Raw genomic sequence first — 22,601 nt, 5'->3', positions numbered from 1 at the left:
ACATCAGTCTTAATTTACTCTGTGAGAGCCACACTCCTAACTGAGGGTATTTCATCTGCTCAGATATGTCAATTAAGTTCACCCAGATAGACCATAAAAAGGCAGATAAGAAAAGTAAAACATGAGTATCTCAATTTAGCAAATTAGACTAATTTGTAAGCTACTCTCAGCTGTCTGAAATAGAAAACCTACTACACTACAGAAATGCAAACTATATTAAATACACAGCTTGATGCCTGAACATATTTTTAAAAATCAAATTGTACTCACTGTGCTTCAGTTGTGGAATTTCTTTCATGAATATTGTAATAAGTGGAGAATGGTCCTGAGGTTGAAATTTCACTCTGTATTAAGAATGATTTAGCTGTATGATGTGCTGTCGGTGACCTGCACTGACCAGGGAAGGGTTAGGACCGCACCGGTGAATCAGAACGGAGAGAAGAAAACTACTCGGAGGCAGCTCTTCTGGGAACAGTCTGGCCAAGACTGAAGCCGATTTTATTCAAACCTTTTCCAACTTATATACCATTTTCTATACCCTCCAGCAATGTGATAATCACTCACTGGGGGCGTACAAGTTTCGTGCTTTACAAACTATGCATCACAAGACCACCACGAGATCTGCAATTTCCAAGCAAACAATTCAAATTCCATGATGCCTGCCGTGCTTACATCAAGGTCACAGGTGCACAATTTCAATACAAATCGTTCAAAGTGTTTTCCATAATGTTCAATAAATCATTCATATTATACTCTTTGCTCTATACCCTGATTAATACAAAAAACTTTCCTGAGTTAACTCTAGGTTCAATCCAAGTTCACTGATTCCCAATATTTTTAACAATTAATATTATCAACTTAACACTATACTATTAACCTATTACAATTTAACATAACGCCTTATAACTCAGTTAAAACTTATTCTTAAACTACAAAACTTTACTATAATTCATGTTTCATATGTCTAAACTTTAATTTTCATATGATCTAGTTATTGGACTTTAATACTATGCTATATCCTATTAAGCTAATACCTTATCGTTAATTCTTTTATAAATCATATAGTAACTATTACACTGAATAATGTAGCAAAAGGAATCAAAACAGCAAGCATAGATTTACGCAGCTATGAGTGTATATGTATATATTTTATCCCAACAAGTCTACTCTAAAAATCAAATAGTAGCTGTCACACTCTTGAACAAGGAAATGCAGGGCTTCCAAGATGGCGGCCATGGGCTGAAGCAGACAGAGTTTCGGTAATTAACGAAACAAAAGAAAACGTTCTACCTGGCTAGGGGCAGGGGACAGAACTATCATGGTAATTTAGTTTCTAATCTTAGCCCTAGGGGAAACAGCTTTCGGGAACAAGGACTACCCAGTCTACCAGGAAATAGAAGTAAAAAAATATCTAGAAAGAAGCTAAACTTAGAAAGACAGAAACAATTCCGCCATGCACCTTCCATCAAGTGTACTGAGATTCACTTGTAAGTTTTACTGCCATGTATGCACACTGGTCACCAATCACACGCCAATATCATAGGTATAACTGATATCCTATGTCAGAGGCGATCTTCCAGATGGGCCTTTACAGGCCTCAGCCATGTAGCTATAGATGTTGGCTCCCAACAATGTGCAACGTTTTTCTTACAAACAACAGATTTAACATCTCTGTGCTTGGTGACCACTGGATCATAAAAATACAAAGACAGAACATTAAGATTAGTTTTGGATTTTAAGTACCCTAATATGTGATTCCCTGAAGTTTTAGAGAAGGCATGCTTATTTTATTAATAAATTATCTCAGGCTACTAATATTTAACAATTCCCATTAAGAGGCATATTTTGCCCCTTTTGTGGGTGGGTATAGGCAGTTGTATACATTGATTTGTCGAGTATTATTAATAAATGTATCTTATGTGGTTGTTCAGCCCAGATTGTAGTTCAGAGAACTACTAATCTGACTTTACTGTTACTTGAAAAAGTTTGCAGGTGTCTGGTGAAGAGTGAGTTTTGACTTATCCTGCACAGTATTGAGGTGGGGAAGGAATCATGTTATTGTACAAAAATGAAGGCAGTCTTTCTCCTCTTTAAACCTTAACCTTGGCATTTTTTTAAAGACAGAATTTGAAGTTTAGAATTTGGTTTGTTCTTGTTCAATTGTTTTCATTATGTGGCAGTTCAAGAGGTGATTATTGACCCTTTGGCTGGCACAGTGAGAAAAGGGATGGCTCTAGGGAGTTTGGAAAATACTTTTTAAGAGACAATATTATGGAACAGAGGAATATAGTCCTTAGAGTCTGATCATCTGGATTGAATCTTCATCCAGTACTAACTCATTGGTAATCTTGTGCAGCCTCCCTGTCTGCCTTTTTTTAACTGTTTAAAAAAAAAAATGTGGCTGGGCATGGTGACTCACGCCTATAATCCCAGCATTTTGGGAGGCCGATTTGAGAGGATTGCCTGAGCCCACAGGTTGGAGACCAGCCTGGGCAACCTGGCGAGACCTCATCTCTACAGTAAATCAAGAAAAATTAGCTGGGCATGATGGCACATGCCTATAGTTCCAGCTACTTGGAAGGCTGAGGTGGAAGGATTGCCTGAGCCCAGCTGATTGAGGCTACAGTGTTCATGAACTTGCCACTGCACTCCAACCTGGGTGACAGAGTGAGACTCCGACTAAAAAAAAAAAAAAATCTGCCTCATGGGTTGTAAGGATTAATTGGATTAATAAATGTGAAATACTTAAAATAGTGCTCAGCACACAGCATTGATAACTATCAGTCATTATTACTTAGTATGAATTCTGGCTCAATTAAAAAACATATATACATGTGTATGTAAGTATAATCTCAAAACAAAACTTGTTCAGAGCTAGCCAACTTTAATTAAAGAGGCAATATGTAGATAGGGTTTGACTTCACAGGTCATGGAGTCAGAATGCCTAAGCCTCATCTAGTGGCTTACGAGATCTGATGTATTCCTTCATCTGTAAAATGGGACCATAGCAGTACTTTCTTCTTGGGTAGTAGAATTACAACAGGGCATACGTGTAATATATTTGACATACATCTGGCACTCACTTAATGTAGGTGTTCTTGATATTCACATGCCCATTAACTAAAACAGTTATGGCAAAGATTCTATCAAGCCAGTAATTCCGTCAATGTGTGAAAAGAGGATCTGTGAGAACCATTAAGAAGGGCTTGTAAATATTGATGTATATGAAAAGGTAATCTCTTTCCCAAGTGAAGAGCAGTTTAACAATTGATATTACAGATTGACCATTTCTAATCTGGAAATTTGACATTTAAAATGCTTCAAAATCTGAAAATTTTTGAGCTTCAACATGATGCCACAAGTGGAAAATTCCATACCTGACTCCATGTACTGGGTCTCAGTCAAAACAGAGTCAAAACTTTGTTTAATACACAAAATCATTAAAGATATTGCATAAGATTGCCTTCAGGCTATGTGTATAAGGTATATATGAAATATAAATGAGTTCATGTTTAGACTTGGATCTCATTGTCAAGAAATCTCATTGTGTATACACAAATTTTCTAAAATCTGACTTGTAGTCCCAAACAATTATCTTTTTTTTTTTTCCTGGAGGCCCCTTGTAGTACAGGCTTCCACTACTAGCTAAGTGTTCTAAGAACCCCTCTTCATCAGTGTCAGCTAACATTGTTGTGAGAGGCTTCATTTGGCTTCAGTGAATTTTTTTTGGAGATTCTTTCAGCATGTTTGCCTGTTTCATGATGGGCGATTTATATGAACGACTTGCCTACACCACACTGAATGTATAGCGGTTTTTGATCAAAAAATGGCATGACCCCCAAGCCCCACCTTCCCTATTCACCTGATCTTGCCTCAGGCGACTTTTTCGTCTCCCCAGGTGAAAAAAAAAGAAAAAGAAAAAGAAAAAAGTCCTCAAAAGGAAACATTTTGCTAATGTGGAAAAGTTGAAACAAAAATGGTAGAAATTGACTAGCTCAAAAACTGTTTGCACAGTGAAAAAAATGTCTTGATAGGTGTATTGCAACAAATGGAGAGTACTTTGAAGGTGACTGAAGTTTAAACATGTAAGAATAAATATGTTTTTATAAATAAATTCTGGGTTTTTTGGGTTTCCCTTCATATAAGTACAGTTTCAATATTGGGGAGAAATAAAAAATTATTTCTCCTTTGAACACAACAGGAGGCACTAGTCATCTGTACAGAGACAGACGTTACAACTTGCTCCTTGGTTCTAAGTGTAGGTAGATCAAGATTACATGGTAGTTCCTCAGAGCTCTAGTCTAAGGAAGATGTACCAGATTTTTCTCTTGTAGCTCTTCTGTCGCCTATTATGGTTTGATTTCCAGACTCCTTGCTGTCCTAGATGATAGGATGTCATGACCAGAATGTCCTGTTGATTTTGACTGACCAGTGTGGGGTGGGTGCGGTAGCCTAACAATTTCCTATGATTGGAAGCTGAACTGAACTCCTCCCTCCCCAAGATTGCAATAAGTGGTTTGACATTTGTTATTTTTATTCATGTTTAACCTACAATTAGCCAAATTTTCTCTATTTTACTTTTATTTGTATAACCTCCTGCCAATAATTATAAGATAGCATCTGATATTGTCATTTCCAAAGTATACATATATTATTCATTTGGACTTCATAAGGTTCCATTATTGACTCACTTTGTGGTCAAGGAGGCAAATTCAACAATGTTAAATGATGTTTTCTAAAGTTTGTGCCACTTCTTACCAGCTAAAGGACTGTAATGCACTTCTGCCTACACCAGGATATCTTAGATCTGGGTTTTTCTCTTGTGGCCACCACCAGAGTCTGATAGGAGCTTTAGAAGTTAGAAAATGTCCCAGTGATTAACATACTTTATTTTATTTGGTTGCTGCTGTGACTTTTACATGTATGGATTAAAGAAAAAACATGAAGGTGGGAACAGCAAAAACTATTTCCTTCCTAGTAATGTAAATACTGTTTAGGACTAATTAAGGCTAGGCACAGTGATTCATGCCTGTAATCCCAGCAGTTTGGGAGTCCGAGGTAGGAGGATTGCTTGAATACAGAAGTTTGAGACCAACATGGGCAACATGATGAGGCCCCAACTCTACAAAAACCAAAAAATTATCTGAGCTTTGTGGTGTATGCCTGTAGCTACTGCTACTCGGGAGACTGAGGTGGGAGAATCACTTGAGCCCAGGAACTTGAGGCTGTGGTAAGCCATGATCATGCCACTGTACTTCAGCCTGGGCAACAGAGTGAGACTCCAATTCAAATTTTTAAAAAAATGCAGTTTAGGGCTAATTAAACTTATTTTTCTTGTCATAAGAATTCTTGACTGGCCAGAATTCTTGGTCGCTCAGCCTATAATCCCACCACTTTGGGAGGCCGAGGTGATTGGATTGCCTGAGCTCATGGGTTCAAGACCCACCCGGGCAACTTGGCAAGGCCTCCTCTCTACAGTAAATCAAAAAAATTAACCAGGCGTGGTAGCGCACACCTGTAGTTCCAGCTATTTGGAAGGCTGAGGCGGAAGGATCGCCAGAGCCCAGCAGGTCGAGGCTGCGGTGACTGGGAGTGTGCCACTGCACTCCAGTCTGGATGGCAGAGTGAGACTTCAACTCAAAAAAAAAAAAAAAAAAGAATTCTTGGCTGGACGCAGTGGCTCAAAATGCTGTATTCCCAGTACTTTGGGAAGCCGAGGCAGGAGGATTGCTTGAGCCTAGGAGTTTGAGATCAGCCTAGGCAACATAGTGAAACCTGGTCTCTATGAAAAAAAAATTTACTGGGCATGGCAGCATGTACTTGTAGTCTCAGCTACTCAGGAGGCTGAGGTGGAAGAATTGCCTGAGCCTGGCTGAGGTTGAAGCTGCAGTGAGCCCTGATCATGTCATTGCTCTCCAGTTTGTGTGACAGAGTGAGACCCTGATGAAAAAAAAAAAGAATTATTTCATAAGAAGTTGAACCTTTGCCCAACCTCTCCCACTTGGTCCTGGGAAAACTTGGGGCTTCTGATTCTTTCTATTAGCTGGTATGCAGAAATCAGTCTCCTTACATTGTAGACCTACTGGTGAAACTGAAAAATGGAGCTCAGACTTGGTAATAACTTACATGATTTTTATTTTATGTATTTTATTTTTGTTATTCAAAATAATGAGCTTCCCCTCTTCTCTCTCTCTCTCTCTCTATTTTGTTACAAGATTCTAAATCAAAAATTTCTCTGACATGATAGTTGCCCTCCGTTGTGGGTAATTTTTCACGTTGGATTTTTGACCATGTTTTTCCAGTGGATAGAGCTAAGAGTAGTGCCTTAAAGTCATCTGAGCAGAAGGAGTAGGAAATATAACAGGAGCTAGGCTCTCAATAAGAGAGAACAGAAGGTTTCTAGAACCCATTTCTGGATGACCCACTTTGACCATTTTCAAAGAACTGCTTTGTCTCTGTGTCTTCCTTATCCCTAGCCCAATTCTGAATTTCATCCATTCATTCATACAGCAATTATTAGGTATTTGCCATGAGGAGGGCATTATAATAGTCTCTGGGGGTATAAATATGGCTAAAGACAGTCTCTGTCCTCAGGTGGTTCCCAGTTGGGAGACAAGCATGGATTTCATGTTATACTAACATTTGATGGGTACTGTAGTAGAGACCCCAGGTATGCCCAAGATGTTACAAGGTTGGTAAGGCCCCTGAAAGATAGGATGCCTAAGTCTGACTGGTCAGGGAAAGTTCCTCTGAATGAAGACGCTACTTGAGTGAAGATCTGAAGGGTCTGCTGGGTATGTGGATGTGTGTGTTTGGGGCATGAGGTTGGGGACAGTACATGATATGCAGGTGCAAGGAGATGAGGGGACCACAAACATAGTATGGCACAACTAGCTGTGTTTTTCTGCTTATGAACATCCTTGGAATGCTGGAAATTCTCCTAAAATAAATTAACTTTAAATGGCAGCAACTAGCTTTCAGGTATATTCTTAGGATTCTATTGACCAGGCACCCTAGTAGGTTACAGCTGGAGGAAGCATTGTTCCTGGTGTGGTTCAACTGCTCATGCTGGGTCTCAGTTGCTTCTGAACAGTGAAGGTTGCAATATCAGCCCCAGGCCCCATAGCCTGGGCCAGGTTCTCATTCTTGCATGAATTTGGGGAAGCCAGAGAGTGTTTTCTCTGCCTGCATCAGACTGGAATTGTAGGTTTATATTTGCTCCTGTCTTCTCTTGTAAGTGGCTGCCAGCAGAGCTGACAGCGGGCTGAGTCTGGCAGCCATGAGGAGTTGGAAGCACGGCCAGTGAACACCATGCCCGCTTCGTTTTATGTGGCTGCAGCTGTGACTATTGCATGTGTGGATTTTTTAAAATGAGAGAATAGAGAACATGAAAAAGTTATTTCTTTTCTAAAAGGTAAATCTTGTACTATTTACTGACTCCTTTTGCTTTTTCTCAGTTTACTGATTTATTTATTGAAATAACAGAATTTAGACATTTTAGGGCCATTTTTAGTTTTTAAGATTTCAGCTCACTTGGGCCCATATCTTAACTGCTCCTGACCACTTCAAGTCATCCTCTATCTATTTTTGTTTCGATTATCTAAAAGACTGTCATGTTTCATGACAGTTGGCTGTTTATAATTTTGTGACAGTTTGTAAACTGAGGTATTCCTGAAGGTACCCTCTGAAGGCTAGGTGTCTTTACTCATATGGTGATCATATTATTCATAATAATTTACTCATAGTAAGAGTGTGGATAAACTACTATTGTTTTTGTTCAAATGTACACGTTCAGGTAGTTCTGTTAAACATTTGTGGTAGCCAGGTGTGGTGGCTTATGCTGTAATCTCAGAACTTTGGGAGATCAAAGCAGGATTGATTGAGCCCAGGAGTTTGAGACCAGCCTTGGCAACATATCAAGACCTTGTCTCTACAAAAAAAATTTAAAAATTAACCAGGCATGGTGTTGTGTGTGCGCCTGTAGCCCCAGCTACTTGGGAGATTGAGGTGGGAGGATAACTTGAATCCAGGAATTTGAAGCTGCCATGAGCTGTGGTCATGCCACTGCACTCCAGCCTGGGCAATGGAGTGAGACTCTACCCGCCAAAAATGGTGCTTTGCATCATCACATGCAGATTATATTGTTTACATATATTGCCTCTGTTTCCTCCTCTTTAAGTAAAAATAGTAATAGTACCTCCTACGGGTTTGTTTTGAGGATTTCAGTAAGTGTATGTGATTATACATAATACTGTATTAATTAATTACACACTTATATTCTAGCCTCTTTGCTAAGTGCCTTACTTGTGAATCTCATTTAATTTTCCCCCAAGCCCAGTGAACTAGGTGCTGTTGTTCTTCCCATCTCACAGTGGAGGAAACTTAGATGCTGAAGAAGTTACTTGCTGAGGGTCCAAGAGCTGATAGATGGCAACAGGATTTGACTTTAGTCAGTCTGAGCCCAAATCCTTATGCTCGGTCTTGCAATTTGGTGTATGTTAAACCCAGTGTGTTCATAGCACAGAATTCCCCTTTACATCTACTGGTTGGACAGACTGCTTAGCCTGCCATGCTATGGGGACAAGCTGGTTAAACCTGCTAAAGAGAGTACCTTTAAAGACCCTTGGTAGCATCTAGGGTGGAAAAGGCATATTCCTGTCTATATCCAGGTGAACTCAGCTCTTCTGTGTCTCCCTAGTTTGTCATGTTGCACTTCTTGTTGACTGGCTGTGCTGCTGCAGTGGGTCATGTCAGATGGTCAGGTCTACTTTGGTTATAAGCCACATGAGAAAGTACTGCTTATGTAACAGATGAATCTCTTAACCTGAGCCACATATGCATGTGGTTTTATAACCATGGTGTTTTCTGTCTTTAATATGTGTATATGATTCTACTGGGGCAGTTTATCTTCACAATGATACAAATACTTGTAGGCAATAATGATTTTTCCTCACCACTTTTAGTCATCCTTTAGCCAAACTGAATAAAATGTCTGGCCCTTTTCATCTTTCTTTATGAAGCGGAAGGCACTGGAATGCAATCATTTCTGTAGTGGCTTATGTGGTTTCCTAGGTGCTGAGTTCTGTGGTGACATGATGCTGGTATATTTTAGGAGGGAGGGAGGAGGAGGAGGAAGCTAAAACCCTGCCAGTGTAGAATGATGTGGTGGGAAATTTAACAGCCACAAAGATTTATTGACTAAGTCTAAGGAAATAACCATCATCTGCCAATGAAGTTTAATATGTGATATACCTATATGTAAAATATTTAATGGCCTTGTGCCAGACTTCTAAAGCTGATATCTTCTGGTTTTTCTTCTTCCTTCCTTCCTTCCTTCCTTCCTTCCTTCCTTCCTTCCTTCCTTCCTTCCTTCCTTCGTTGGAGTCTTGGCACACTCACAGCCACTTGAGCATCGACCTGCTAGGCTCCAGTGAGCTTTCCACCTCAGCCTTCCAAGTAGCCAGAACTATAGGTGTGCGCTATCACGCCCGACTAATTTTTTGTTTATTGTAGAGATGAGGTCTCACCAAGTTGCCTGGCCTGGTCTCGAACCTGCGGGCTTAGGGAATCCACTCGCCTCAGTCTCCTGAAGTGCTGGAATTACAGGCTGAGCCACCAAGCCTGGCCTTATTTTTCTTTCTGTAAAATTATTTTTGAGAAATTGCAAAATGAAGTATTTTTAAGTGACTGTGAAAGTTTGTGTGATTCTTTCAAGTTTCTTGTTATCCACACATTTGCTAAATACAAATATCCTTTGCTATGCAGATCTCTGGTTCTGGGGTCACATAGTAAGAGTTTGGATACTGAGGAATATCTCATCCAAAACTATTTGATTGTTAAATTTCAGAGTGAGTAGCAAGAATTCAGATATGTGCCTCAGGAAAATGTATGTGTATATATATATATATATATATATATACATTTTTCAGTTTCTAAGTTCTGAGAGTTTCTCAGTTTCAGTGTTATTGACATTTGAAACTAGATAACTTTTTCTGGGGCTTGGGGGACTGTCCAGTCCTATCATAGGGTATATAGCAGCATCCTTACTTCACCTGCAAGATAACAGTAGTGGTATGTTCCCCCTCCCCTTGTAGTTATAGAAACCAATGCCTCCAGTGTTGTCAGATTATTCTGAGGTGGGGATGAGGGGGGAAAGTTGCCACCAGTTGAGAACCACTGTTGTACACCATTGCACTTAGCAAAATTGTAAATAGCATGGAACTCTGAAGACTATTATAGTTACTTAAGAATACTTCATCATTTGCATGGAGATAATTTTTTTTAAGATGTATGATGACCACTTATGCACATGTAGATAATTTTTAAGGAAGAAAATTACTAATAAAACAAAAAGAGATTATCTTTAGAAGTTAACCACAAGGCTGGGTGCGGTCGCTCATGCTTATAATCCCAGCACTTTGGGAGGCCGAGGTGAGAGGATTTCCTGAGCCTACGGGTTCCAGACCAGCCTGGGCAATTTGACGAGACCTCATCTCTACGATGATTTTTTAAAAAATTAGCTGGGCGTGGTGGTGCTACTTGGAAGACAGAGGTGGAAGGATCTCCAGAGCCCAGAAGGTTGAGGGTACGGTGGCCGTGAGCATGCCACTGCACTCCAGCCTGGGCGACAGAGTGAGACTCCAACTAAAAAAAAAAGTTAAGCACCAAAAGGACATTACATTTTTATATCAAAAGAGTATCACTTATTAAACCTTGTGTTTGGATGATAGCTATTTCTTTCGACTTGGCCGTATACTGCCTCTTGCATTTGCTGTTCTCTGAAAATTACCAGCAGTGCTTCATTGATCTTATTTATAGGTTCTCATACTACCCTGCAGTGCAGTTTCAGGTAACCAGCTAGTGCTTTCTTATTGATCACAAGTGAATTTCAGCCAGTCCTTCCTTTTGTTACTTTGAAGAGTTAACATTTTAAACAAGGCGAGACTTTGTCAGAGGATGTGCTTTCAGGTTCACAAGGATGCTAGCTAGCATGGACCTCTGCTAGTTTTGTAATGGAGACTGGAAAATATACCACACCTAAAACCAGGCATTGTGTTCTGTGTTACCCTTTTCTCTTTGTCTTTCCTCAGATATTCTCTATTATTCTTGCATAGACAGTGGTAGATAAATGTTGTCTTTTATGTGTTGCTGCTCTGTTCCTTTCCTTTGAGCTTTTTAGTTTGAAGGCATTTATCTGTATTACTGTTTTATTCCATTTTCAGCACTTTGTGAAATTCAGAGTTTCAGTTTTACACGTACTGAAAACGTTCTTTTAGTTTGAAAGTGAGTAGAAAGTGAAGCTATTGACTTTGGTAATTTTTATTGTTACTCACAATGCTAGGGTCTGTCATAGTTATATGAATGTATGATTAGAATGGTTAAATGGCTACACCTACCCCACAACCTTGGTGTATTACTAAGTCTTTCAGATCTATAAGTGCCTGACATTTCTTCTGTTAAACATACTTGGTGTGACCTTTCTGAAATATAAATGTTTACCTTATTTTATATCTGAAAAGTATATTACTAAATTTGTAATATAGACTTTATTCAGTGAATAGCTTTTTTCCTGATTGGTATAACTATTGGTACTTCTATATTGTTGCTGTCCCTCCCCCCAATTAAGTAATCAGTGAATGTGAATCAGATGTAGCAATTTTACCAAAAATTTGCTTTTTGTCCAAGTATGATCTTTTAAGTGTGGCTATTATATCTTTAGCCAGAAATAGTTATAAATAAAAACTAATTTTTGTTATACCGTGTTGCTATTTTGGAGATAGTTATGTTGAAATTTTTACTGACTCTTTTCTAGAACTATTTTAATGTATCTTAGGAACTAGTAGAGAAATTTCCCCTTAAGTTATGCCAGAAGAGGAACAAGTAGTTTTGATAATGAAATGAGACCTTAAAGAAATATTTCTAGGGCAGCTATAAAATTCAAATAAATGAATTGAGACTGCAGGGAAAGGGAATTGTTCTTCTTCCCTGAGTATATGTTTTGGGTAACGGTGGAAACAGAAATCTGAGAGACCTTTCTAATTTGCCTGTTTTTTCTTGTACATGATCTAGAACTATCTATTTTAATCTGTTTTGTATCCAAAATAATGGAAATATGATTTTTGTTTTCATGTTAGGAGATGGAATAAATTGAGACTGCAGGACAAAGAGAAGCGCCTGAAGCTGGAAGATGATTCTGAGGAAAGCGATGCCGAATTTGATGAAGGTTTTAAAGTGCCGGGTTTTCTGTTCAGAAAGCTTTTTAAGTATGTACCTTGTGTTCTGCTCTTTATATTTGTCATCAAGCTATTATGTACAAATTAACATTTTAGGAATTACACAGTAGTTACCTGTGGGCCCTTAAGGTACTTGCAGCAATTTATGGCAAAAACTAGACACTGTCAAATGAAATTTTAGCCACATGCTGTTCATCAAAATTAGATGGTAATAAATTGACTAAAGTGCGCATTGGGTATGTTTATAAACTGATGAATCTATGTGGACCTGTCTCAGCAAACTAAAAGCAACACATTTAAAAGCTATCTATGTTGAATTTTTTTGTCCTTACTGATTTTAAGAACCAAACCTCTAATTTCTTAAATCCAATTAATTTAATAAGAAGTGTTGCATATTAAAATCAATTTGGGGGAGGTTCTTTTACTTCTATGTGGAAATTAAAAACTATTGAGATTGTTTTCTGAGTGCCTTATATTGTGCCTGAGGGTATAATACTTTTGAGCTGACCAAACGCGCATCTAAATATTTTATGGAGATGTTTTTCTTATGTCAGAAGAGAAGATATAGGCAACACCTTGAGGATTAAGTTGCTATTTGAAGCTGACTAAGTTTCATATGTAAGTGGCCGAGTGTTGCAGATGACCGGATGCTGCCTGCTTATAGTCTATAAGGGCTGGCCAGTCTCCCGTGATGAATGTAAACACTGAGAAACATTTTCAATCTCATTACTCCTGGGATTTACTTAACAAGATGCTTTAGGCAGGCTTCTTAGATGCATATAGGAAGTTAAACCATTAAATAGCTTCTTTCTATCTCTTTTGTATCATCAATTTGTAGTTGGAAGCAGGATGCAAAGTTATTTCTTTGAGATGATTAAGTTTAATCATCTATATGGATTCAGCTGTCAGCCATGCCCTAAACTTGTGGAAGAAGTCTACTTAAAAACGGCATGCTCAGGCCAAGCGTGGTGGCTCATGCCTATAATCCCAGCACTTTGGGAGGCCAAGGTGAGAAGATTGCCTGAGCCCATGGGTTTGAGACCAGCCTGGGCAACTTAGTGAGACCTCATTTCTACAATAAATCAAAAAATTAGCCAAGTAAGGTGGCATGTGCCTGTAGTTCCAGTTTTTTGGAAGGCTGAGGCAGGAGGATCACTTAAGCCTAGCAGGTCGAGGCTGTAGTGACCATGAGCATGCCACTGCACTCTATCCTGGGTGACAGAGTGAGACTCCAACTCAAAAAAAAAGGATATGGGACTCTTACTGACATACTAACAAGTAACTCTATAGTAGTTAATATTAATACCTGTTTGTTTTTAATTAGTCTTAATCGCACATTCTTGGAAGGTATGTTGTTTTCATCTCTACAAAAAGAGTATTTTAAATATTTTATAATGGTCATAAAATTTCCGTTCCTCTTTTTCTGTTGTATGAAAAAAGGGGATTGATATAGTCTACATTTTTCTCTTATGATTAAGTTTTAGCTAGGCTAACTTAATTTTTTTTATTTTTTTTTTTGAGTTGGAGTCTCATTCTGTCGCCCAGACTGGAGTGCAGTGGCCACTCCTGGCCACCACAGCCTCGACCTGCTGGGCTCCAGCGATCCTTCCACCTCAGCCTTCTGAGTAGCTAGAATTACAGGCGCGCGCTACCACGCCCGGCTAATTTTTATTTTAAACTGTAGATACTGCACTCTGTTGAGCTGAATTAACAAAGTATATAGTCGTACACAAGGGAGTCAGAAGGTACAAATAGCTATTTAAGTGCTATTTTCTGCAAGAAAATATTTAACTTTTAAATTTCTATTTTGAAAGTTTGCCCAGCAAATGTATTTGTCTGTATAATTTAGAAGTCAAATGACAAACTTCAGTCTTTTAATCTTACTTTCAGCCACACTAGTAAATGCAATCTTGAGTTAATGTAACCATGTCAATGTATACCAATTATCTGTGGTCACACTGTGCTTCAATCTCATAGGGATAGCAGAGTATAGTAATTTCTTTACTGTTATATATAATAGTTTATAAAAAACTTTAATTTTTCCTAAAGTGTAATTTTTATATGCTTTTCAAAGGTTTTGAAAACTAGATTCTATATCTTTTTTTTTTTTTGAGTTGGAGTCTCACCTTTGTTGCCCAGTCTGGAGTGTAGTGGCAAGTTCCTGGCCACCGCAGCCTCGACCTGCTGGGCTTAGGCGATCCTTCTGCCTCAGCCTTCCAAGTAGCTGAAACTAAGATAGGCGCCACCACACCCAGCTTGTTTTTGTGATTTATTGTAGAGACAAGTCTCACCAAGTTGCCCAGGTTGGTCTCCACCCTTGGGCAATCCACTCTCCTCTGCCTCCTAAAGTGCTGGGATTACATGCTGAGCCACTGTGCCTGGCCTGGCCTAAGTATTTTTTTTAAATGATGTAATTGTTTTACAGTGTTTATTATTTGGAAGGTAAAGCAATAAAACCAAGTCAGTTGGTGGCACAGCTGGAACCAGAGCTCAGGTCGCTAACTCTGCTAACTCCGCATCCAGCAATATGCACCTAGTGACAAGTGTGGCTGATGCTTTTAAATGTTCACGTGAGTTTCCTTCAGTTGCAGTCTGAGGGCCTTCATGTGTTATGGTTGAAAACAGCCACTCTTTACCATGTTTGTACGTTATTCATAGTTGTTGGGGATTTTCATGTAGAGATGTGACTTCCAGGGCTGCAGGTAGGCACTTTTTCTTAACTCATTTTTTTTAGTGCTAATCATCTTGTAAACACACCATTATGTGCTGTTTGAAAGCCCTTTGAAATTAAATTTGTAAATAAGGAGATACCCAGCACACTGTTACTGCCTCTCTTGGGTCACATAGTATCCAGATGTCCTACCTCCCTCCCAGGCAGACTCCTTCTGGGATACCATACTGGTTACCATTTCTTTCATAATTCCTTGATTGCTCCTTTCCATATTCTTTTCACTTTAAGTTGATGGGCCTGAAGCAAAATGATTTGTTGGACCCATGTTGGATGGAGGCAATGTGGCATAGAGGTGAAATGCCAGAGTGATTGCTAGGAGATTTTGGTCCATTCCCAGTAAGAACTGGTCTTATAGTTATTCTGCACCTCAGAAAAAAGACATCAGTTGACTGGAATTTAGTGATTATTCTGGAAACTGATTGCATATCAGTTTTTTTGGAGAGTTTTTTAGAATATATGTCATTTCCAAGAGCTGAGATTATTCCAGTGTAGCTAGTTCTAGATCAGGGCTTCTCAACTTTGCCGTAAGTGACATTTTGGGCCAAATAATTCATTGTTGTGAGGACTGTACGGCACATTATAGGATGTTGAACAGTATCTCTGGTCTTTACTATTACACTTCTCCAGTTGTAACAGAAATGTCTCTAGTCATTGCCAGATGTCCTATACAGAGCAGAATTAGCCCTGAGAACTGCTAGTCTAGTTTATTTCCAAAGTGGAATCACCTTGGAATCATTTAATTCTGGATTTCAGTTCTGGCTTGCCCTTTTTTTCTTTCCTTCCTTCCCTCCCTCCCTCCCTCCTTTCCTTCCTTCTTCCTTTCCTTTCCTCTCCTTTCTTTTCCTTTTTCCTTCCCCCCCTGCCCTCCCCTTCCCTTTTTCTCTAGCAGCGTGACCCTTGGCAAGTTACCTAACCATTCTGAACTTTTGTTTCCTAACTGTAAAATTTGCTAAAAAATCTCAGTTCTGCAGGTTGGTTTGTGAGGCTGTATCCAAAGCACCTGGCCTAGTGCTTCCCCAGCAGTAGGCTTCTTAACTGGTAGCCATTATTTTCTGATTACATACCACATATTTTTGGAACTTGTCCTACTTACAAAATTAAATGATCTTATCTCTGTACTAGATTTCACTGAGTTTTGATTTTTTAGTCCTCTCTCAAGGCACACAGCCAATGTATTTATTTTAATTGCAAGTTTAATCAGCAAGATTCTTAAAGTTTTTCTTATATGATAGGTAATAATGGCAACATCTAGAGTCATACTTCTAAAATTGCTTTTCAAAATACTAAGGGAAAATAATTTTAATTATGACATATTTACTGAGAGTAGATTAAATAAAACCAGTTCAACCAGGATTGAAGTTTAAAATGAGATTTTAGGTAGACATACCAGATACCAAATAGTAAATATTTGGTCAGCAAAACAACAACAAAACCTTTTTTTAAGGTGGGTAGCTCATTAGCCTTGGTGTTTTCTTTGAGAAAAAGAATCTGACTTTCATCATCTTCTAAGTGATTTTTGCTTAGACTTCTAAACTTGGCACGTACTCTTCATTCCATTCCATGAAAAATCTTTTTTTTCACTGTTATAAATGTTTTTTCATTATTCCCTTTTACTTCATTTTTCGATTATAGAGTAAGCATGACATTAATGAAGAAAGGAAAATACCAACCTTTTTTTTTTTTTTTTTTTTGAGTTGGAGTCTCACTCTGTTGCCCAGGCTGGAGTGCAGTGGCACACTCACATGGCCACTGCAGCCTTGACCTGCTGGGGTTCATGTGATCCTTCCACCTCAGCCTTCCGAGTAGCTGAACTACAGGCATATGCCTGGCTGATTTTTTGATTTATTGTAGAGATGAGGTCTCGCCAAGTTGCACAGGCTGGTCTCAAACCCATGGGCTCAGGAAATCCCTTCACCTTGGCCTCCCAAAGAACTGTGATTACAGGCATTATTTTTATTATTATTATTTTTTTGTGAGAGAAGTGGAAAGGATATATTATCTTTCATCGGTATTCTTTATTTAAGATCTTAATAGCTCTGATCTTTTTGTATCTATGATAAAATCCCTGACTCAATTTCTGCTGTAAAATACTAAAAAGACCTTTGTATTGTTGAGTCTTTATGTTCCTTTTTGCATCTGCTAGTAATGTGACAGAATCATCTGTTATGTATTAATTTTCAGACTAGCCCTATTATTCAAGCTTGTTTATGGCCTTAAAATTTAATTTTTCCCATAAAAAGATAATATGATTACCAAGTGACTTTTAAACAGTATAAGCTGTAAATTGTGTTTTCTGTTCTGGTTTTTTGATGCTATTCATATTGAAAAAAATAAACATTAATGTTGCTTTTTTGGTAGAAAAATTGATGGAACTTTATATACTGTAATACTTGAGATTTTTTTTCCCAGAAAGAAAGTGAATAAAATATAATAAGTTTATATGTGTTTACCAAGCTATTTCTAATGTTGAAAACGAAATGAAATAGTCTCTAATTACCCCATCTATCAGTTTAATTAGAGATGTGTTAACATTCTGTAAAGAAAAATTTGTGATTTTATGCCTAGGTGATCAAAAATGTATGACCTTATAAATATAATACTCATGTAAAACACACATCCGGCATGTTTTTCTAACTGGTACTAGAACCTAGCCAAATGATTAATTCATGAGTACTTTCTGTTATGATCTGTATTATCCACCATTTGCCATTTTCTCTTTTCTTGTTGGTGTTTGTTGTTGTAGGTACCAGCAGACAGGTGTTAGGTGGCTGTGGGAATTACACTGCCAGCAGGCAGGAGGAATTCTGGGAGATGAAATGGGATTGGGCAAGACCATCCAGATAATTGCCTTTTTGGCAGGTCTGAGCTACAGCAAGATCAGGACTCGTGGTTCAAATTACAGGCAAGTGCTCCTCTGCAGACTGTCAGTCTGTAGAGCTCAATTAATATTTCATCAGATGTATTGCTGTGGAGGAGGGTCTTGTGAATTATTGATGACATTTCAATTACAATATTCCTTTAATTCTTTTAGTGGGGGACATCAAAGGAAAAATTTTACGAGACAATGGAGCTGTAGGGCAGGAGAAATTAAACATGTAACACTTTTAATGAATTCCAGGCATTGATGCTTCATTTTGCAGATGAGCCCCACTAGATATTTTGGGTCAATATGATGTCTAAGGTTAGCTTCTACAAATGGATTGTTTACAAACTCAATTATGTTAATATCAATAGTTTACACAATATGGAATTTTAAATTAGATATAATGCCTTTAGTTCCATTTATTAAATTTTACATTAAAATATTTGTTCTGGCAGGATACCAGGTGAGCATTACAGTAAGTACAAAGTCTATTCGTGGGGAAAGTTGGAACTTTGAAGAAGCCATTCTCCCTAATTTCCTTTATAAGCAGTGTACATGATAACATTTATATAGCCCTCTTTCTCTTTTTTTTATTTGAATGAAGTTACTTGTCTACCCTCTGTGCTTTCTGCTCCCTTTCCCAATCTACCAACTTTATATTATGCCAAAACCTAATTGACTGTTTAAAATTATAGAAAACAATGTTTAGATTTTAATCTTTATTTTTATTTAGAAATTTAAATAAACTATTAAGGCTTTAATATTCCAGTGGAATAAGCATTTAATCTTTTCTGTTTGGCAGTACTGAAATACTTTATTTTGAAATAAAGTACTGTGAGCATTTCCATAATTTAAACTATAAATTGACTTTATGGAAATCAGTATTGGTAAAAATATTGCTAGGTATATTATGTAGGATATTTAATTTTGTGCCCAGATAGTCCAAGAGTTTCTTATGTTTCGGTAGGTTTATCTAATTAGTAAGAGCAGGCTGTTTACCAGAAGAGTATGTCTTGGAAATTCACTCGCTACATATGACTTGGAGACACCTTTAAGGGAGTGTCGATGTGCCTAAAGTCAGCAGCTGCAGGAAGTTACTTCCTATACTCTAGCTCATCAGCAGTGAAATGCTTAGTGGAGATCCAAATATGAACCATAAACTATTTTTTTTTCTTTTGAGTTGGAGTCTCACTCTGTCGCCCAGGTGGGAGTGCAGTGGTATGCTCACAGCCACCTCAGCATTGACCTGCTGGGCTCCCGCGATCCTTCTGCCTCAGTCTTCCAAATAGTTGGAACTACAGGCTACCACACCTGGCTAATTTTTATTTATTTATTGTAGAGGTGAGGTCTCGCCAAGTTGCCTGGGCTGGTCTCGAACCCGTGGGTTCAGGCAATCCACTCACCTCGGCTTCCCAAAGTGCTGGGATTAGAGGCTGAGCTACCAAGCCTGGCCAGAGCCATGAACTATTGAGTCAAGAACATTGTTTTTTTAGTCTTCAGAGTTTAGTGCTTTGTTTTTATTTCTTACCCTTTTATTAATTTGGCAGATCAACACTTGTGAGGAGTGTTTGAAGTTGTAGAATATTTTAGAAATTCCAGTTGCTCGTATATAGATGTAGGGGTCTGAAGGGGAAACAAATTGAGAATTTTAAGTGCTAAATGTTTTTTGTTGTTACAAGCAAGTAGTTATTGAAGCAGAGGATTTTCCTCAAATATTAGAGTTGTATTACATTTTGCCTGGAAGCATGTGAAAACATTCCAGCCCAAGGGAAAAGTCAGAATTGAAAATGGATATTCAGTGTTGTCTTATCTATGATTGTTATTAATTTAGCATTAAAAAATGTTTTCTCTATTCCAAATAAACTCTTTGGTTGGCTCAATTTCTGCAACTCTGTTGGGGTTTTTTGGTAATGAGAATGCCCTAAATTGCCCCAAATGGTTTCTAGGACTTTTTCTTTCCTTAAATGATTTCTGGGATTTTCTTATTTCCCATCTCTTTTCTTCCTTTCCCTTCCTATTATCATGAAACTTGTGTGGGGTCTAATACTCTGGGCCTAGGAAACCTAAAGTTATCCCTGCAGTGTAGTTTTGTTTTAAAAATTAAAACATCCTCTCTCAAGTGGTGACAATCCTACTAGGAGTGAAATCAGGGCTAATATTGAGCAGCAGCTGTAATCAATTAACTACCAATGCTCATATCCTCTTTTCCTTAATGAAATAGTGTGGTATATTGGACTGTAGCCCAGATCATCTTTATTAAAATAGTAATGGTAGAAGTGGCTTTCAAGAATGTGGCAATATATCAGCCAAACAACTGGGCTCCTCATGTGTAGAGGTGTATTGAGGAGAGTGGGCCCCTCTGTTCACATGTGTCAGAGTGAATTGGATCACATTTTTCTTTTCTTTTTTGAGTTGGAGTCATCCAGGCTGGAGTGCAGTGGCATGCTCATGGCCACTGCAGCGTTGACCTAATGGGCTCAGGTGATCCTTCCACCTCAGCCTTTCAAGTAGCTGGAACTACATGTGTGTGCCACCATACCTGGCTAATTTTTCTTCATTTATTGTAGAGCTGAGGTTTCACCAAGTTGCCCAGGCTGGTCTTGAACCCCTGGGCTCAGGCAATCCTCTCGCTTCTGCCTCCCAAAGTACTGGGATTACAGGAGTGAGATACCGTACCCAGCTTGGACCACATTTTTCTAACAATTTTATAACATGTCCTCTTCTGAAACTAGATGAGCATGGGATTTCTGCTCTTGTCTGAAAGAAAAGTAGCCCTTGAAGTCATGTGAAGTTCTGTGTGAGCTGGCATTGCTTCAGCATTGACCATGTACATTTCCTCTGAACTCTTTGCAAACTATAGACTTTTGAGCCTTAATTTGAGATGGTTTTTTTTTTAGTGTTGCAATTTTACAGGCCATGAACATTGAAATTAAAACCGTTTAAGTATCTGTGATGCCAAGAAACTTCCTAGTAAAATAAGTTTGGTTTGTTGCTTTTTAAAAATGTGTATTGTATGTGTTTCTAAAAGAGGAAGAAGCATATTATACTTGGTTGATAAAAATGTATACTGGTTGCTGTGTTCCCCATTCATAATGGATACACTACCTTCTTTTCACTTTGCCGTTTATATGATCATGATAGGCCTCTGAATTTTATGATGGTGAGGAAAGAATTAACCTTTCCAACTTCAGTTAATAGTTTAAAGTCTTAGCTATCATTTAATTTCTAATTATGAATAAATATCCTGAAAAAGTTAATAAACTTTCAAGGGTAAATATTTAGTTTGTAATTCCTGGTATGTTCTAGTTATGACTAGCACGTTTCCATCTTCCAGGTTGAAATATTTGCCTATGGAGCTATTGGCTTGCCCTAAATTCATTAGATAATCAATGACGATCAAAGATGAAAGGAATTGCAGTCTGTTTGGTAATCGATGCTAATCTCTCTAGTACATTTAGTGATTTCTTATGCTGGTCTCACTGGTATTGAGAGTTGGAAAAGGGTGGTTTGGTCGACATGACTGTTAACAGATTTGATTGGCCCTTATGCGGTACAGTAACAGTCTAGGTATGCTCCTAGATTTCACCTTAGTATGAAAACCTCTATATTCTTCTAATAGAGGGAAAATGGTAGAAATTAAAGGGCATAATGATACCAGGTAGATAATGAGCTAGGAGAACTTATTAGCCTTAGATGACAATGTATGCCATCAGTGTAGCAGTTTGTAGAAGGCATATGATAAAAGAGAAAAAGTGCAGTATAACCTGAAAAAGCATGTGTACTTATGCTGATTTGAATGCATATTTTAAAATATTTTTAAATATTTTAGACAGCTTTTGGTTGGTTGTTTCCTAATCCCTGCTAAGTGCATATTGATAATAACTCTCTCTTTATTCCCCTTAGAGGATAAAAAGGGGTGTGTTTAATCCTTTTAGAAAAGAATGCTGTCATGGAAGGGCCCAGGGCAGAGTCCCACTGTCCCCAGAGAGCTTGAGGGATACCCGTACAGGACCCACCTGTGGGGAGGAGCACGGCTTGGACGTTCTGTGGGAAGTGTTGGAGTCTCTTATACCCTCTGGCTTCTTGTAGTCTGACTCTTTCCACCCAGTCAGGGAGCAGGGGCAGTGATTGTGGGGGAAAGTGAGGAGGGCTTTGAAGTTGACAGAGACATTTTGTCATGTTGGAGTATAAGGGTAGGTCTCATTTAAGTTAGTACTTGACCAAAACCTCATTGTTTTTCTGTTAGAACTATAGATTATTTTTCAGTTGTGTAGAAGATTATCTTTAATATTTTAAGAACTTTATGATTTATTCTGAGTTATTTACAAAAATTGTTTTAAGTTCAGGAATTGTGTATTGAACTGTAGCAAGAAAATAAAAATCACTCATGACCCTGTAACTGAGACATCTCTTTTAGCATTTTGACATTTTTCCTTCTTTTTTTTTGAGAATAATTTAATATGTTGACTTTAAGATACAACTACATTCTAATGTCAGTATTTTAAATATAAAGAAATGGATCCTTACAAATCAAAATAGCCCACAGGCCATGAGGTTGGTTTTTCCTTTTTCCTTTTTTTTGTTTAAACAAATGTGTACCACGATGTTTCAGCAAGTAAGGCAAATGCCATGAATACGAAAGTTGAAGTTTGTAATATACCACATCCAGAACCCAGGGGAGATGAATTAGACCAGGAGTCCTCAAACTTTTAAAACAGGGGGCCAGTTCACTCTCCCTCAGACCATTGGAGGGGCGGGCAATAGTTTAAAAAAA

The 22,601-nt window shown here is 38.2% G+C and overlaps 1 protein-coding gene across 1 annotated transcript in view; it reads left to right on the top strand.

Moving 5' to 3' along the window:
- Window positions 1–22,601, top strand: part of ERCC6 (ERCC excision repair 6, chromatin remodeling factor) — an 80,417-nt gene that overhangs the window by 18,546 nt on the left and 39,270 nt on the right. The window contains exons 5-6 of the mRNA XM_008052758.2: window positions 12,135–12,263; window positions 17,708–17,866. Coding sequence (XP_008050949.1) covers window positions 12,135–12,263; window positions 17,708–17,866 — 288 coding nt within the window. The remainder of the gene's footprint in view (window positions 1–12,134; window positions 12,264–17,707; window positions 17,867–22,601) is intronic.

Source organism: Carlito syrichta, unplaced genomic scaffold (assembly GCF_000164805.1).
Source record: "Carlito syrichta isolate Samal-C Ts95f unplaced genomic scaffold, Tarsius_syrichta-2.0.1 Scaffold287472, whole genome shotgun sequence".
NCBI classification, from domain to species: domain Eukaryota; kingdom Metazoa; phylum Chordata; class Mammalia; order Primates; family Tarsiidae; genus Carlito; species Carlito syrichta.
This window is presented reverse-complemented; position numbering and strand designations above follow the sequence as displayed.